Source organism: Lolium perenne, chromosome 3, assembly GCF_019359855.2.
Source record: "Lolium perenne isolate Kyuss_39 chromosome 3, Kyuss_2.0, whole genome shotgun sequence".
NCBI lineage: Eukaryota > Viridiplantae > Streptophyta > Magnoliopsida > Poales > Poaceae > Lolium > Lolium perenne.
In genome coordinates, this window is record NC_067246.2 from 259,042,416 (window position 1) to 259,060,481 (window position 18,066).

Genomic DNA, 18,066 nt, shown 5'->3' on the forward strand with positions numbered 1-18,066 from the left:
GATCCTCAAAGTAGCGAGGCACGCATCTGTCGTGAGCTTGCGTAGTAGTATAACTAGCGGGGCAGAGGGAATCATTGCCCCGGTTTGTTCGGGTACACTTATAGCTCAAAATATACGGTGCCAATTCGCTTATTTCATACCAGCAAGATATTATTCAGCGTGATTGCTCCGGTGTCCTCCCCCAGCTCCATGGTACTGAAAAAATTGGAGCCGCTCTAGCTTTTTTTTTTAATCCGTGGAGTTGTTCCAGCTTTAGGTACAATTACGTGTAGTTGCTTCAGCTTCTGGTACAAATACGTAGAGTTGGTTCCGCAGAACACAAAAATATGGATTGATTGTTTATTTACGTACCACTGCCACCGACAAGTGACCAAAATGGTTTCCCAATGCCCAGACTCTCTCCGATTTGACTTCACCGCAGCGTGATTCATGCCTGCCACCACCGAATCGAGTCCACCGGCAAACGAATGAACTTACCTTCAGCCGGAGTCAAACTTGTCTGAATCATTCTTGCTGCCGGGCAAATCGAGTTGTAGCTTGCTGCCACCGCCGCCAGAAACTTGTTGTGGCCGCCTCAACCAACTTCAAGTCATGGGTGAGGTGGCGTGAGACGTAGTGGCGGCATCGAGCTACAACTCGATTTGCGCGGCGACAAGAACGAATGTAAATCGCGTTCCGATGAAATCAAATCAGTAGCAGTCGGATGTAAATTACGGCGCTCCGTGTTTTTATGTTTGTGTACCAAAAGGTAGAACAGCTTGCAGTTAACTTTTCAAATCCGTCTCCTCTCTTGAGTGCATAATGGATTCGTAATTCTAGTAGTATCTAAATATGGATCTGAAAATTGGTTCAAGATTTTTAATTACCCGGTGTTTGGGGACGTCACTGCAGTGTCGGGTGGTTCAGCACCGCCGCCATAGCCATCCTCACCGTCGTGGCCAGGCCAACTCCATCGCCAGGAAATACTTCGCCACGGGCCAGATGGACTTCCAGCCAAAGATTTAAGCGATCACGCGGGGCGTCCGAGTGTGCTCGATCTGAAGCATTTTTATATTTCATGAATTCAACTTCACGTAATTATACCAAAAGTTGGAGCAGCTCCAACTTCTCAGAACCGTGGAGCTAAGGTGGGACACCGAAGTACACCCCTTTATTCAGTCCATGTTTAAAATGGGAAATATTGTAGGGATCTGAAAGTCTCTGCTGCTCACGAATTTTTCCTGTACAGCTAGCGTGGTTTGCAGCATTGTAAATCATGGGAAAATTACTTTGCATCAATTCCATTATTCCATACATATATCGGTCTCATTGAAACGCATAATTCTGTAATGTAGTAATACTAGTACAGTACATAACTTTTCCTTGAGAGAGCCTTGCAGAGATGTGCATGTTATTCTACTAAGGTAGAACGAAACTGGAACATGTACTAGTGTACATAATTTGTTGTTAAAGGAGTACAGATATATGGAGCTGCTCGTCCACTGGACTTCGGCGGACAAAAGAAGGTGACCGATCGGATGAGCTATGATGCGATCAACTTTTGGGTAGGCAAAGGAGCCATGCATGCATGCACGCTGCAGCCGGCTGCTTTGCTGATCTCTCGTGCATGCACACACCATGCACCAATAATTTCTCCGATGGCGACCTGGCCCTCGTCATCGTTCGTTTATTTCCATCGTGTCGAGCCGCCAATTTTCCACTTCCCTTCACGTATTCATCACACTGCTATGGACGCACGCAACCATTAAAACAGCTAGCACACACTGCAGATGTAAACAAGAGTCTATCATAATATGCCGAGCTGGATATGTTGAACAGCTACATGTGTTGAATCTTCCGAATGGTCAGTTAAAGGCAAGAATTCCTTTGCTATATTAATATAGCGGGGCGAAAGCCTATTTCGAGGAAGGCAAGAATTCCAGAGGATGAAATGCACGTGTACCGACTCGCGTTTCAAAAGGGGACGTTCCTGAGGGGTTGGTCTTCTAGAAGGTGTTTATGTTGTTAAACTACATGTACTTGTGGGCATGACGTAGTATACACCCTATACGGCATACCCCTATGTACATGATACCGTAGGGGTTACTCCATTTCGAAAAAAAAATGATACCATAGGGGTTGTTTCTACCCTATATAAACATGAATTACAAGCTTGAGAGGGTAATCATATCTTCCTCACGGTTAATAGGATTGATATACGATACTCATGTCATCAGATCCAAGGTACATGCCATGGTAGAGGTTGTTTCTACCCTATATAAACACGAATCTCGAGCCAAAGAGAGAGTACGCCAATCTTTAACATATGTGATATCTGCCACACGGTTAATAAGATTGATATGATACTCATGCCAAGAATTGATATCTTCTTTTCTGGAAGTTAATCTTCAAAAAACCTATGTTTCAGCGTCCTTGTTCCAGCTTGTAATGATTGACTGACTGAAAAGTTCTTTCTAGTTACGTATGAGTGAGGATAAAATACGCAAGAAAATATTGTTTTTGTGGCCAATCTCGAGATCCTGATGAGGGGTAACAGCTCTCGGTCTGGAGTGGCCGGGTGTTACAGTGTTGCTCGTACATAAGGGCCTATTTGATCATAGGAATGTTGGAGGAAAATCATAGGAATAGAAATTTTTTCTTTGGTGCCACTATTTATCCATTTGATTCAAAGGAATGGGGTGTATGAAAAGTGTAAGAATCTTCATTTGGTTTAGGTTTCATAGGGAAATCAAAGAAATTCCACAATCCACTCAGACCTCTTTTTTACATTCCTACGCACAAAAAACGAGATAAAGGTCATAAGTTGCATGATAATGATTTAACTTATCTTTACATTTATTTTAATTATTATTTTAAGGATTTCTGTGTTTTTCCTATTCCTGTGAATCAAACATCCACCTTCACAAACTCCTGTGCTTTCACAATCCTATATGATGACAAATGCATTCCTATCCTACTTTTGTATTTTTCCTATTTCTACTTTTGTGAAATCCTGTGGATCAAACATGTCCTAACTAGTAAGTAACCTGAAATTAATGTTAAGGCGAGGCTTCTGTTTCGTGGGTGCAAACAACAAAGGATGGTTCTGATTTTTCTATAAAAAAATCTTCCAAAATCTAAACGTTCTTATAAATCCCAACATAAGAAAATCATTATCCAGCTATTTGACACATAACACCATAAGTACTACTACTAGGAAATAGAAAATCAGTTTCCAAAAGCTGAAGGCAACACAAGGTGTTTTCGGTGGCGTCATCGCCACATTATGTCTGACGCGGGGGCTTGTTTGCTGCTGTATTATTGTCTTTGGACTTTTCTTTGCCAGTATCAACATCCGGCTTCACGATTTCATCCATCATTGGTTCATTGCTGTCATCGGGGAAGAGAAGAGCACTTGCGCTATCCCAGGGCTCGGGATCAGTAGGCACTACTTCCGACAGGCTCAGAACTCCAAGGTCAGGTTCAGCAGGCACTACCAACTGGTTCGCCATAGGATCAAGATCAATGGTCGCTTCGAACTGGTTCCCCTGGAGGTTCCATGTATCGTGATAAAAATCCTGACCGCATTCGTTCTCGGTACTCCAGAGCTCCGACTGATGGTAATAGTCGACGACCTGGATGTCCGTGAGGTAGTAACCATGACGCGGCGCCTCGACATCAGCGTCAAATCCTTGGGTTCCGACCTCGGTGCCATTAGCGCCGTCCTCTACAAGGCCTTGCACTTGCACTTGCGCTTGCGCTTGCTGGGACGGGTCAGGAGGAGTAGCATTCTGCAGCTGCTCGTCCTCGTACGCCTCCTCCACGAGCCTCGCCTGCCCACCGTCTTCCAGCTCCAATACCTCATCGGCCTCGACATCAGCGTCAAATCCTTGGGTTCCGACCTCGGTGCCATTAGCGCCGTCCCCTACAAGGTCTTGCACTTGCACTTGCGCTTGCGCTTGCTGGGACGGGTCAGGAGGAGTAGCATTCTGCAGCTGCTCGTCCTCGTACGCCTCTTCCACGAGCGTCGCCTGCCCACCGTCTTCCAGCTCCAATATCTCACCGGCCTCCCCCTTGCGCGTTATCCTGCACAGCACCCAGTCGTTGAGCTGCAAAAATAAAATACAACACAGAGAAAACGTCAGCTATTATACACAGTAATACAGAGAAAAGCATTCGGACAGCCAGGGATTTCATCAGTAAGATGAGCACTGACCATCATCTTGGTGGGTGCCGAGGAGATGGGCTTGTCGGTGCCTTCGGCGACGAACTCGCACATCTTCCACTCAGTCTTCACCATCCGCGGCCTGGATTGGTTCTCGCTGCGCACGAACACCTCGTACGCGAGCGCGCACTTATGCCCGATGATGGTCTTCTTGTCCGCGCCAAACGAGACCTCCACCTCCACGTTCTTGCCCGCCGTCTTCCAGCGGCCGGCCGTGCCAGTGCTCCGGCTCGGCCGCTTCCCCTTGGGGTACTTGCGTTGCCTCTCGGCGAATACATACCAGAAGCCCTCCACACTCTTACCCAGCTCCCTGGCTGCCAAAACCAAATCAAGCATGTCAGCACCGGCAAACAGTACTTACCTTGGCCAAGTTCTACCCTAAATTTGAGCAACCATCATGTTCTGTCATCTCCTCGAAATAGGCTTTCACCCCACTATATTAATATAGCAACCGACCGATACAACGAGACAGCTGGGGCCGCAGCACAACCGAACCCAAACGAAAAAGAAAAAGAAAAGAAAAAGAAACTAATGCCGACACCGGCAGATTGATGAAAACGGGGATGACTCCGCAACCGTTGCGCCCTCCGGAGAAGTACCACCACGCTCCTAGCACGTCGAGACGCCGCATACCAAGCAGCACCTTCAACAAGGGAACGACGACGACGCCGCTGCTGCCCGGACTAGGCCTAGGGTTTCCCCCGGTACGCGGAAGGGATTGGGGAGGGATACATCCGACGCCCTTCAGGAAGGAAGGCGGCACCCACAGGCGTCGCCGCGTCAGAGTCGGGCATGCCGACACGGATTTCTCCTGACCACCAAACCCACCACCCTGAACGCCCCGACATGCTCCACCAAACAAGCCACCAACCAGCACATGCCACCACGGTCTTGTAGTCACCCTCGCCGTCGCACTGTGGTCACCGGGACAGGGCCTAGAGGAAGAGACGACAAGCAGCAGGAACGGGGGTAACGGTACCACAATCGGGCGGGAGGGAACTACCTCCATCGCTTTCGCGGTCGCCGACCGGACATGGCAGCGAGGGCACACCAGGCCCGAACTGGCCCGGCCGGGCCTAAACTGGCCCGTAAAGCCCTGCTGCCAAGCTGCAGCAGGCCGTCCGCAGCGCCGCCACCACCCATCCACCGCCGCCACACCATCTCCGCCGCCAGGGAGCACCGCCGGCGCGCCGTAGACGCAGGCAGCCCGCCCAGCCCATCTGGGCCCCGCCTGGGCCAGATCTGGCACCGAGCAGGACCTCCGCGCGCCGCCGCCTTCGCATCTCCGCCGCCAGCAGCAGCGCCGCCGTCCCTCCTCCCACCCGGCGCGCAGCGGGTCTCACGCCGCCGCGCCGACCGCCGCCGGCCGAGCAGCACCACGCCGCCAAGGAGCCCCAGCGCGCCTCGCGCGCCGCGGTAGAGTCAGCCCACGCCGCCGCCGGCACCGCGCGGGCAACGCCCGGCGGCCCACGCTGGCGGCGACGGCCGGGGAGAGGAAGGGGAGGAGGACTGGGAGTTGGCGGCAGCTAGGGTTCGCCCGTCGCCCGTCGGGGGGGCGAGCGAGCGAACAGTTTAGGCCTGCAGTTCTAAATCATAATGCTGCCTTTCAAGGGAAGTAATATGCTGTTCTGTCATCTAAATGCATCCATCTTTTTGGCTTTTGCCCGTACGGTTTACTAATATGATCAAGATCAGAAAACTACAGCTGATCAACTAAACTGAAGGCTTCAATTGATAGGCTCGCGATCAGGTGTATAAAGATAAGGCCGCGATCTTCGGCAGGGAAAACAAGGATGGGCAATGAGTACATTCAGAAGCTGCGTCGGAGCTCGAACTCACTCAGTACACTGGGATGCTTCTCGTAGACCTCCCCCTCTTTCACGAGGTCGGTGGGCTGCTCTTCGCCGTCAAGCTTCGCCCGCAGGTAGTCGAGGATGAGCTCCTCGTCCGACGGCACGAACCGCACGCCGGGGATGCCCACGTAATTTGCATTTGCTTCCGCGACGGGATGCTGCGGCGGCGACGATGACTCGGCCATTGCCGTCGTTGATGCAGATTATCGCGGCCGGCGCTAATGGTAATCGGAGCCCAAGAGCTCGTTAGCGATCTGGCGCAGCCGACGTCCTTGCACGTTTTTATATCGATGTTTTGCGGTGGCGAGAAGCCAGGTGTCTTACGAGTCCATGATAATGTTAGAGTTCGAATACAACACTTTTGTCGTTAAACCGCCTATTTCGATCGTCATGCTATTCGCTTTTGTCTCGACAGCTGTCCACTGTATTCGCTTTGTATGAATACTTGTATTTATGCGGGCGGGTCTCCTTGTACTTTCGTTACATGCATCGACACATCATATAAGGGCATGAGCAATGGTGGCATACACAACTAGTTGCTCCATGTAAAAAAGTTGTCAGAAGCAACATGATCAATTTTATATCTCCAATGAAAGCTACAACTTAAGTCAGAAAAAAGAGATGGAACCCCACAAATATGACACTATGTATCTCTTTCTCTCTCAAAAAAGCATGTTTTTAAGGCTGAAGATCCCACTTCCTGAAGAGGAGGCTGCCTCCTCATCCGAACATATTTTGGACCACCCGAACCTAGTTAAAGGTGTAAGGCAATAGCTCTAGGGCAGTCCATTGAGCATGCCCTAAATAGAAGTGTTTCCGTCAGAGCAAAACCCGCTTGTGTGTTGATTTGCTGGCTCCTTGCATTGGGGTGCACTCTTCACTCCTTGTTGTTATCTGCCAAAGATAATTTTGATGAGGTTAGAACATTGTACGTAGTATACATTGTGCTATTTGAGAGAAAAGAAGAAAAACATATTTTTGATAGATTTTATTTTCACATATAATTGTTACAACTTGTTTTTTTTTGTATAGGTCACATATAAGTTTTCTCTCTGAATATTTTTGTGACATAGTTTAATCTTGTATGTATTTATTATCTTTCTTATTTTGTTGTTGTTGTGATACATTATTAGAAAATTAATGGGCGTCACGCCTCTATCTACAAACCGAGCAAACGACCCCTGACCATATCTCCCTTTATAGAGTTAGAGGAGGAGTACTTGCAGGAATAAGGGCATTATTTGGGTGATGGAGTTATACCCATGTTATCAACTGAAGCACGAAAATGTTCATTGTTGGATCTATTCACTCATTCCAAAATGTGTAGCATTATTTGTGACTAAACACTATTTGTTTCTTATTCATAGAAAAATGTGATACTGGACATGGGTGGAGCGCGTACTACTGTATTATTATCGCAAAAAAATCACATTATAGTTGGTATATTTTTAATAGTAACTAAGGACCATATAACGAAGGCATTTCCCTAATGGCCCAATAAATAAACACAATGCCGGATTATGACACAGATGTTTTAATCAAACTCTAACGCCTTGGACTTATCACACAACTAGTTTGATTGCCGCCCTAGAACATAACTTAGGATATTAAACCTGCAAGGAGGAGGAGGAGGAGGAGGAGGAGGAGGAGGAAGAGGAGGAGGAGGAGTAGGACCATGAGCAAGCAACACAATGAAGGACCGATGGAGGCCCAAGATTGGAAATCAGTCCAAAATAGGATAAGATTTACATAATATGGGTGATGGTCACTACCAAGAAAAAATAGTGCGCTAAACAAAATAGTGTGGTCTTTCAAAATACGCTATGAAAATTATAACATGCTAATCTCAAAAAAAATATAGTCTGCATACTAAGGATTTCAGCAACTGAAAAATTATTCATATCACAAAACATTCAGATCGCGACAAAAGACAAAGATTTCTTGAATTTTGGTGGATACCAACAATGTCCAAGGGCAAGTTCAAGGTTAATTGATAAACAGTTTGTTGCCCTACCTCCCTTGACGGTCTTGCAATTCTCAATCATGATATATTTTCACGCGTACGTTGGCTTAGTTGTCCGTCGCTTAAATGGACATGGCCGTATAGATTTGAACTCCCTTGCAACAAGGAAGACATGGAACTTGTTTTCTCCTAGGTGAAGGTTAGCATCGAGGACGGGAATAAAGCTGGTTTTCGGAGTGCTCCATGGGGCGACGGAAATAGCCCCAAAACCATTGGTCCATCCATCTCCGCCTTTTCCAAAAAGAAGGCTTGGATGGTGAGAAAGGTCATGCATGAAAATGCTTGGGGTTCAACAAATCGACTACTCCAACGGTCTTTTGGTCCAACACCTTGAGGAGTTCTCGCGGTTTTGGCACTACACCTCTCAGCTCCACTTTCATGATGGCACCCATGACTCGATTACTTGGAAACTCACTACTTTTGGGTCGTAATCTTCGACCTGCGCTTGTGAGGCTCATTTTATCGGAACTATCCACACGCAAATGAATGATAGTATTTGAAAGGTTTGGGCACCTCCCAAGTGTATATTCTCTTGGCTCATCATACAAAATAGAGTTTCAATGGCAACTTCAACAACGTGGGTGGCACAATTGCGGATATTGCCCCCTTTGCAACTGGGACTTCGAATCGGCAACTCACATGCTATTTCAATGTTGCTCCTCCTATAAGCTAAGCAACATGGTGAAAGATTGGCTTGGCCTTCCCCCCCTTTGAGCCAGCGGAGTGGGCAACTTTTTAAGACATCAAATTATATAAACGTCACTTTTTCTGTTAATTTATGAGTCAGGAAGTATTCTGGATCAAGATACCCCTGCCAAAAGTAAACAGGGTAGATATGATCAACCGAGCTTTCAAGCTACAAGTTAAATATAAATAGGCTGAACTGTTTCCTGCTGTCTAGCATGGAACAACAGTAATTAGATCATGGTGAGTATAGCTCTTCCTACATTACTAGGTGTACTGAGACTTACTGGAGTGCCCTTGACAACAGTGAAGATATGAGCCGGCAATGTTCCTGAGATATCTGGGACCGGAGCAAGCCTTGAAAGACCAAAGTCAGCCACCTTCGCTACAAACTTAGAGTCCAATAGAATGTTGGTGGCCTTAACATCACGGTGGAATATAGGAGGATCTGCCTCAGTGTGTAGATAGAGGATTCCCTTTGCAGCGTCCATTGCAATATGCAACCTCTGACTGAAGTTCAGAGGTCTTTTAGAAGTTACTGCAGAAAGTGTCAAATTTGATTAGATGCTTGACATCCGATTTGTTATCAGTTATCAAACAAAAGTACATAATCTAATTTGACATCACTGATAAAAAAACTAAATTGTTCGAGGATAAAAAAAATACTAGTGTAAAAAGACATGGTTTATATCAGGTGAGAAGAAACTAGAAAATCGTAAACGTGTGAATACTTGCCGCTTACTCACCGGAAAGATGATCACGTAGGGTGCCATTTGGCATGAATTCATACACCAACATCTGCAAAACACAATTCTCTATGAGCAGCCGATCCCGCAGTCTGCAGATTTTTTACAATATAAGCCTAACTCAGCAGATCTGAGGTGACTGGAGAACCCTAAGCATAAGCATGCTTAGCACGACAATACCAATATACGTTTCTGATTCTTACATAACGTGTACGGGATTGTGGAGGAATTACAACAATATATGTGTATTTGATTTGAAAACTAAGACACACACCTGTTCCTCTTCTTCATCACAATAGCCAATGAGGGATACCAAATTACGATGATGCAATCTTGACAGCAGTTCTATTTCCGTGCAAAATTCCTTTGAACCTTGCAGAGAATCTTCATGTGCTCGTTTGATTGCAACGGCTGTTCCATCATCTAGATTACCTCTATAGACTTTTCCATAACCTCCTTGACCAACTTCAGCTGAATCATCGAAATCATTGGTCGCTTTAGCCATTTCTTCAAATGTGAAGCATCTCACACCATCGACCTTGACAGAGAACCTCGACAATACTGCAGAGTAATCTACTTATTCAGATGTTGTGGATTGAATTTAATGTCTACTGCAATACTATAAAAAGAAAGAGGCTCATATACAACACTAGTTGCCAGGTGAAGCAGCAAGGCGTTTCTAATTTGTCAGACAGCAATGTTTTTATATGTAGCACATGGAAAGCTATGTTCATTGAACAAATAATGACTTACATGACTTCCTCGAAACTGTTCGATGTTTTGAGCGTTTTCTCATTATAAAAATGGTAAAACCCACAGATACTGCAATAGCAGCAGTAATCGTTCCTACCAAAATCCCTGCTAGTGCACCCTTGTTTAAACCTGACGACATCACAGTTGGAAATTCTGCAAAGAAAAAAGAGGCAAACCAACAAACTAGTGAATCATACAATTGTTTGGAGTGTTTTGTACAGCCGAATCAGTATGGACCATGTAGTGGTAAATTTTAAACAAAGATTTTTTTCTTCTTCTAAATTCCTCACTAAACTGGGACGCCTTTCGAAAAGATCTCGGTGTTTTTCATCCTGTGGAGGGGTCCTCCCTGTTAAACGATCAGGATCCTAACCGAAGACGAGGACGATCCTCTCGTAAAGATGATGAGTAGATAACTCTGATGTTTGTTAGTAGTTATGTTGTAATCTTAACAACCTGTAACCCTAGCTCATTGAGCAATATATATACAGAGCCATGCCGATGCTCTAAGCACGGCAAACCAATCTACCACCTCCCTCCCTCTCTTACTTTTACATGGTATCAGAGCCAAACACTCCAACCATCGATGGCTCCAACCACCTCGCCGTCCACAACTCCGATCAACATCGCGGCCACGCTCAGCGCCGCCATCTCCATCAAGCTTGACCAGGAGAACTACCTGCTCTGGAAAGCGCAGGCACTGCCGGCCCTCTACGGCAATGACTTGTTCGGGTTTGTTGATGGCTCCAATCCAGCACCACCAAAGCGCGTCCCTGCCGCCACCGGGAGCTCCGATCAGATCGACAGCCCGGAGTACGCCGCATGGCGCAAGCAGGACCAGCAGGTCCTCAGCGGCTTGCTCACCTCCCTCACTCCTGCTGTCCTCGGCCACGTCCAGCTGTTGAAGACGTCGGCACAAGTCTGGGAGGCGCTCGATCGGACCTTCGCGTCCAGGTCCAAGGCGCGGATCGTGCAGCTTCGCACCGCGCTCGTGAAGCCCAAGAAGAGGGACATGACGATGTCCACGTACTTCCACCACACCAAGAAGATCGCCGATACCATGGCGACTATCGGGAACCCACTCGCCGACGACGAGATCGTCTCATACATCTTGGCCGGCCTGGGTGAAGATCACGAAAACTTCACCACGTCGATGACCGTGATTGCCGCCAACGAGGACTTCACCTTGAGTGATCTGTACGGTCATCTGACGGCATACGAGGCAAGGACCGGCGGTCGCACGACGAGCGGCCACAACGACGCACCGTTCTCCGCCAACCACGCCTTCCGCGGCAGCGGGCGTGGGAACTTCCAGCGTGGCGGAGGAGGCCGCGGCCGTGGCGATGGAGGACGCGGCAACGGCGGAGGTCGCTACGGCGGCTACAACGGTGGCGGCTACAATGGCGGCGGCTACAACGGAGGAGGTCACGGCGGTGGTCGTGGCGACAACCACGGGCGCGACGGCAACGCCCAAGGTGGAGGACGAGGTCGTGGAGGCAAATCGACCTGTCAGATCTGTGGCGTCTACGGACATGACGCCCTCCGATGCTACTCGCGTTTCAACCACGCGATACAGCCCGAGACCTCCAGCCGCGCCGCCAACTACTCCAACACCAGCGACGGCGGCTACACCAGCGACCCCAACTGGTACCTTGATTCGGGAGCGACCGATCACATGACGAATGACATGGAGCGACTCCACGTCCACGAGACCTACAGAGGCAATGAGCAAATTCAGGTTGCCAACGGTACGCATATACCCATCTCACACATCGGTAAATCTAGCTTATCCGGTTCAATTCGCAATCTTCATCTAAACAATGTCCTTCATTCACCTTACATCCACAAAAATTTACTTTCCACTCATAAACTTGCCAATGATAATTCTTGCTTTGTTGAAATTCACCCCGAATCCTTTTGTGTTAAGGACCGCAAAACGAAGGCAACCCTGCTCCGAGGTAGATCGCACGGCGGTCTATACCCAGTTCCTCCACGACATCCTCATCTCCACTCACGCCTTCCGCAAGCACACTCCATCGCCATCTCCAAGGAACTGTGGCACCGCCGCCTCGGACACCCTGCTCCGCCCGTCGTCCAAGCCATTCTTCAAACAAATAAACTAGGCCATGTGCAAAATAATGGAGTGCCCCATGTGTGTGATGCATGTCAACAGGCAAAACTCCACCAGCTGCCATATGCAGCCTCTAGTCGTGTTTCCAGTTCCCCTCTAGAACTTGTCCATACGGATGTATGGGGTCCAGCAATTAAATCAGCTGGCGGGTTCAAATACTATGTTAATTTTCTCGATGATTTTAGCAAATTCACGTGGGTATATTTGTTGAAACATAAATCAGATGTGGAACATGTGTTTTATCAATTTCAGAAAAGAGTTGAGCTTTCTCTTGGAACAAAAATCCGATCTGTTCAATCAGATTGGGGAGGGGAATACCAGAAATTACACCAGTACTTTAATTCTACTGGCATCACTCATCGACTCTCCTGCCCACATACGCATCAGCAAAATGGGGCAATAGAACGAAAACATCGTCACCTCATTGAAACTACCCTAGCACTTCTCGCTCAATCCTCAACTCCACTTCGTTTTTGGGATGACGCGGTGCTCACAGCTTGCTACCTTATAAATCGAATGCCTAGTCGTGTGATTCATAACTCCACTCCCGTTACCAAACTCTTCCAAAAGGAGGTAGATTACACTTCTCTTCGAGTTTTCGGATGCGCGTGTTGGCCAAACTTGCGCCCATATAACAATCATAAACTCAGTTTTCGGTCGCGCATGTGCGTGTTCCTAGGCTATAGCTCTAATCATATGGGTTTCCGATGTCTTGATCGATCTACTGGCCGAATATATGTGTCTCGGGATGTGGTGTTCGACGAGCACGCTTTTCCTTTTGCTCGGGATTTTACATCTCCTTCTCCTCCTACCGAAACAGATCTCCTTCTTCCAGAACCGGATACGGATGAACCGATGCGTGACGATGCGGCAAATGCTACTAATGGTCCTACTTTGTCTCCTGTTTCAGGTATCCAACTCGAGGACCACGTCGATCCAGCGGCCATGCATGCACCGCCCCACGGTGATCACGTCGATCATGAGGAGGCTCCCCACGATGAGCCAGGAGGAGCTGACTCCGACTCGCCTCCGCGCACTCCGTCTCCCACAGCTAATGGGCCGGCCCACGACACTCCACCTGGTTCGCCTCCCTCCAGCTCCGCCCCTGCGTCGAGCTCAGCACCTGCGTCGTCGAGCCCCACTACTGATCATAGCACGCCTGTTCTCCCTGCTCGACGGCCACTGAAGCCCGTAAAGCTATTTGATGGCATCATACGGTATGATTCCAAGAAGAGGGCTTTCGCCGCCGAACTAGTATCACATGTCGACGCCCTTGTGGATCCCTCCTGGAAGTCAGCAATGGATGAGGAATTTCGTGCCTTGCGTCTGAATGACACTTGGCGCCTCGTGGATCCACCGCCAGGCCGTCACATCGTCGGCTGTAAGTGGGTGTTTAAGATCAAACAGAAACCAGATGGTTCAGTGGATCGGTATAAGGCCCGACTGGTGGCCAAGGGTTTTACTCAGCGTCAAGGGATTGATTACACTGACACATTCTCACCTGTTGTCAAGCCAACCATAGTCCGTCTGATACTGTCTATTGCCGTGTCGCGAGGATGGCAGCTCCGGCAGGTCGACGTGCAGAATGCGTTTCTCCACGGCGATATCCAGGAGGAGGTGTATATGTATCAGCCTCCAGGTTATGTGGACAAGAATTATCCCAATCGTGTCTGTCGCCTTCAGAAGTCGCTGTATGGACTGAAACAGTCACCGCGGGCGTGGTATTCTAAGCTAAGCTCGAAACTTCAGTCGCTGGGCTTTGTTCCTTCTCAGGCAGACACTTCCCTTTTTGTGTTCAATGATAAGAGGGTGATCATTTATATGCTGATTTATGTGGACGACATAATAATCACAGGGTCGTGTAGTCGGGCTGTGAACATTTTGATGATCAAGCTGCGAGATTCATTTGCGGTGAAGGATCTGGGGAAGCTGTCATATTTTCTCGGAGTTGAAGTGACGAGCACACCAGGGGGAATTGCGCTAACTCAGGTGAAGTATGCGTCTGATATCCTGCGTCGTGTAAACATGTATAACTGCAAGGATATAGGAACTCCAATGTCATCAACGGAGAAACTCAGCAAATTCTCTGGAACAGTTCTTGGTGAGGATATGGCATTTAATTACAGAAGTACAGTAGGGGCTTTGCAATATCTGTGCCTGACCAGACCGGATATTTCCTTTGCTGTAAATAGAGTCTGTCAATTCCTGGCATCCCCAACAGATGTGCACTGGTCAGCGGTAAAGAGGATACTGAGATATGTGAAGGGTACTATTAACCTCGGACTGCAGTTTCAGCGATCGCTGTCAACTGAACTCAGTGTGTATACTGACGCTGACTGGGCTGGATGCCCGGATGATCGGAGATCAACAGGTGGTTATGCAGTGTTTTATGGACCCAACCTAGTGTCCTGGAGCTCACGAAAGCAGCCTACTATGAGTCGCTCGAGTACAGAAGCGGAATACAAGGCCATAGCCAATGGCACGTCTGAAGTAACTTGGCTACAGACAGTTCTCAGGGAACTGGGAGTGTTTCAAGCTCAGGCGCCTACGTTATGGTGCGACAATCTTGGAGCAACCTTTCTTACAGCAAATCCTATGTTTCATGCGAGGATGAAACACATAGAAATAGATTTTCACTTTGTAAGAGAGAAGGTTGCAGCTGGGAGATTGAAGGTTCAGTTTATTTCCTCTCAGGATCAACTGGCAGATATATTTACAAAGGCACTGAATCGAGATGCCTTTGACAGATTGAAGTATGGCCTGTGTTTAGCCAGTACACGTTCGGATCGAGAGGGGCTGTTAAACGATCAGGATCCTAACCGAAGACGAGGACGATCCTCTCGTAAAGATGATGAGTAGATAACTCTGATGTTTGTTAGTAGTTATGTTATAATCTTAACAACCTGTAACCCTAGCTCATTGAGCAATATATATACAAAGCCATGCCGATGCTCTAAGCACGGCAAACCAATCTACCACCTCCCTCCCTCTCTTACTTTTACACTCCCATCTCGTAGGAGAGTTGGGTTCGCATAAACTCCCTACTTACTTTCCTGCACCCATCGCGAGGGAGCCCTCTTTGAGGTATTATGGGTTTTGAATAAGGGTGGTGGCTTGACATTGTTCATGCTCACCTCAGAAGAAGGAAAGCGATGGCCACCCTTGTCATGCTTGTCTCATGGAAGATAAGGAATGAACACAATGCGGAAAGTAGGAGTTCCACTCCCTTGGTTGATGACATGGGTACACCATATCGGGTACTCATTATTACCATCGCTGGTACGAAGTCCATGAAGGAATAGGTGAAGGCTCATGAAGAAACCTACGTGAAGCCGAAGCCCAGTTCGTATGTAAGTAGGAAAGTTAGGCTCATATCAGGTAAACGGATGTACACGATGTAATTAGATCTCGGGGTGGACTCTCAGACCTAGCCTACTATATAAAGTCTAGGAGGAGCCACTGAGGGGACAGATTCCACAACTCGTAACACCATGTAACCCTAATTCTTGATAATACAGCCTCAACGATTTTCCTTTGATCATACTTTTCGAACCGGTCATTGAATTCATCAGTGTTCTCCATCCTTGAAACCCAAACCCATCATTATAGACATTGATAAGGTTACCCTTTGTCAGTTGCGCTCGCATGAAACTAGAGGCTAGATCTTGGATCTTTGCTGGTACTGAACACTTGGGTTACATCAGTCTGGACGAATGGGTTTTTGTTGTTGGGTTGTAGCCTTTAGGCATAAGAATTTGTGCTATTTATTTCTTCTTATTCAGTGAATTAAGAAAAAACTTTTCTTGTTCGTTTTCGTTTTTATAATGTAACAACGGTTTATTACGAAACAAGAAGCCCCAGGAACCGAACAATTATTATGGAGTACCTGATAAATTGCACCTAGCAAACCACAGTCGTTTTGTGGCTTGTAAACCAAAATCCAAAATTAAGTCTAACCATGTCTCTAAGGGCTTGTTTGGTACTAGTGTATGTTATCCCTCGTAAACCTCAAATTTGCACTTATTACAAAAGCATGTCTGGATCCCACTGTTTCACATATTCTAGTGTATTTTTTCTCAATCCCAACATTTTAGGAGATTCATAATTTCAAGGGATGAGGTGAAGCCAAGGGTTTCACCCAATCATCTAAAAAATTATCCCCACTAATCTCGAAAAACCTCTAGTACTCTAAACAAGGCCTAAGGCGGAAGAAAATCAACACATAGGCTAGGTGATCAGAGTATCTAAATGTAATTTTAATTTATTTGAGAGATATTTGTACTATTGTTGATGATTATTAATAGATTGATAAATTTTCAAAAACACTAAAAATATATGTTGTTTTTTCTCTGACAGAAATACTTGCATTTTTTACGATGTAACGAATGAACAAATACAAGTACATATTCAAGGAGGATACGGTGGACAGCTTTCGAGAAGAAAGAAAAGAAACAGAATTAACAGATAGGCGGTTTTACGACAAGGTGTTGTAGGCTAACTCTCACATTATCATCGGCTCATTAAGACAGCTGGCTCGCCACCCCCAAAACATATGGTACTCCGATATAAACACGTGCGGATTGATCCAGAAAAGGAATCTTGTTCGATCTTCCGTACCACACATACGTCGGCTGCGCGAGATCCCCAAGTAACAACCGTTAGCGTCGGCCGCGAGAACCTGCATCAACGATGGCGATGTCGGAGTCGTCGGAGTCGCCGCCGCAGCATCCCGCCGGCGCCGAAGCAAAGGCGAAGTACGTGGGCATTCCCGGCGTGCGGTTCGTGCCGTCGGACGAGGAGCTCATCCTCGACTACCTCCGGGCGAAGGTTGACGGCGTAGAGCAGCCCACCGACCTCGTGCAGGAGGCGGACGTCTACGAGAAGCATCCCAGTGTAGTGAGTGAGTTCGAGTTCTGACGCAGCTTCATTCTGAATGCTCATTACCCCATCTTTCTTTTCTCTCTCTCCAAGATCGCGAGCAGATCTTTCTTTTTTGCAAGAACACCTGATCGCAACCCTATCAACTGATCCCTTTAGTTTAGTTGATGATGATGAATTGCTCTATAGTCCATACGACCGAGCATCCGAGCAACATCTTTTCCCGTCGAACGGCGGCAGTTTTCTGCTCTTGCTCTTAGAGTAGATCGATATGCATTTAGATCACATAACTTAATGGTTGCTCAATTTTTTGGGGTGGAACTTGGTTTTGATGATTTTGGTGTTGGCAGCCGGGAGCCTGGGCTACAGCGTGGAGGACTTCTGGTACGCGTTCACGTCGAGGCAACGCAAGTACCCCAAGGGGAAGCGGCCGAGCCGGAGCACGGGCGACGGCCGCTGGAAGCCGGTGGGCCTTAACGGGCCGGTCCGGGGCTCGGACGAGAAGATGATCGGGCACAAGTCGGCGCTCTCTTATGAGGAGTTCGTGCCCGACGACGGCCAACCCCAGGGGTCCAGGCGGCGGCGGCGGATGGTGAAGACGGAGTGGAAGATGTGCGAGTTCGTCGCCATGGACACCGACAAGCCTATCTCCTCGGCGCCCAACAAAATGCTGGTCAGTGCCCATCTGTCCTACCTATGTCGACATCCCTGGCTGCATCTTCTTCCGAATGTCAATGCCTATTTTACTGAATAATAGCTGACGTTTTCTCCGTGTGTTTTGTTCTGCAGCTGAA

At 47.7% G+C, this 18,066-nt stretch overlaps 1 protein-coding gene across 1 annotated transcript; it reads right to left on the bottom strand.

Moving 5' to 3' along the window:
- Positions 1 to 8,828: 8,828 nt before the first annotated feature.
- On the bottom strand, positions 8,829 to 10,607 carry LOC127340138 (probable LRR receptor-like serine/threonine-protein kinase At1g06840). Its single transcript, XM_051365916.1, has 5 exons — positions 10,264 to 10,607; positions 9,785 to 10,071; positions 9,511 to 9,562; positions 9,052 to 9,302; positions 8,829 to 8,891 (listed from the first exon to the last, which is right to left on the bottom strand). Exons 1-5 carry the CDS (start codon positions 10,400 to 10,402, stop codon positions 8,829 to 8,831), a joined length of 792 nt encoding a protein of 263 aa, XP_051221876.1. The 5' UTR covers positions 10,403 to 10,607.
- Positions 10,608 to 18,066: the final 7,459 nt, after the last annotated feature.

Bases quoted from the DNA above. Each gene is read 5' to 3' on its own strand.
- LOC127340138 (XM_051365916.1), bottom strand. From the start codon at position 10,402: ATGTCGTCAGGTTTAAACAAGGGTGCACTAGCAGGGATTTTGGTAGGA. The intron at 9,563-9,784 runs GTGTGTGTCTTA...TGTGTTTTGCAG, and splicing joins GTGATGAAGAAGAGGAACAG to ATGTTGGTGTATGAATTCAT. The intron at 8,892-9,051 runs GTAAGTCTCAGT...TACTTTTGGCAG, and splicing joins CTGTTGTCAAGGGCACTCCA to GGGTATCTTGATCCAGAATA.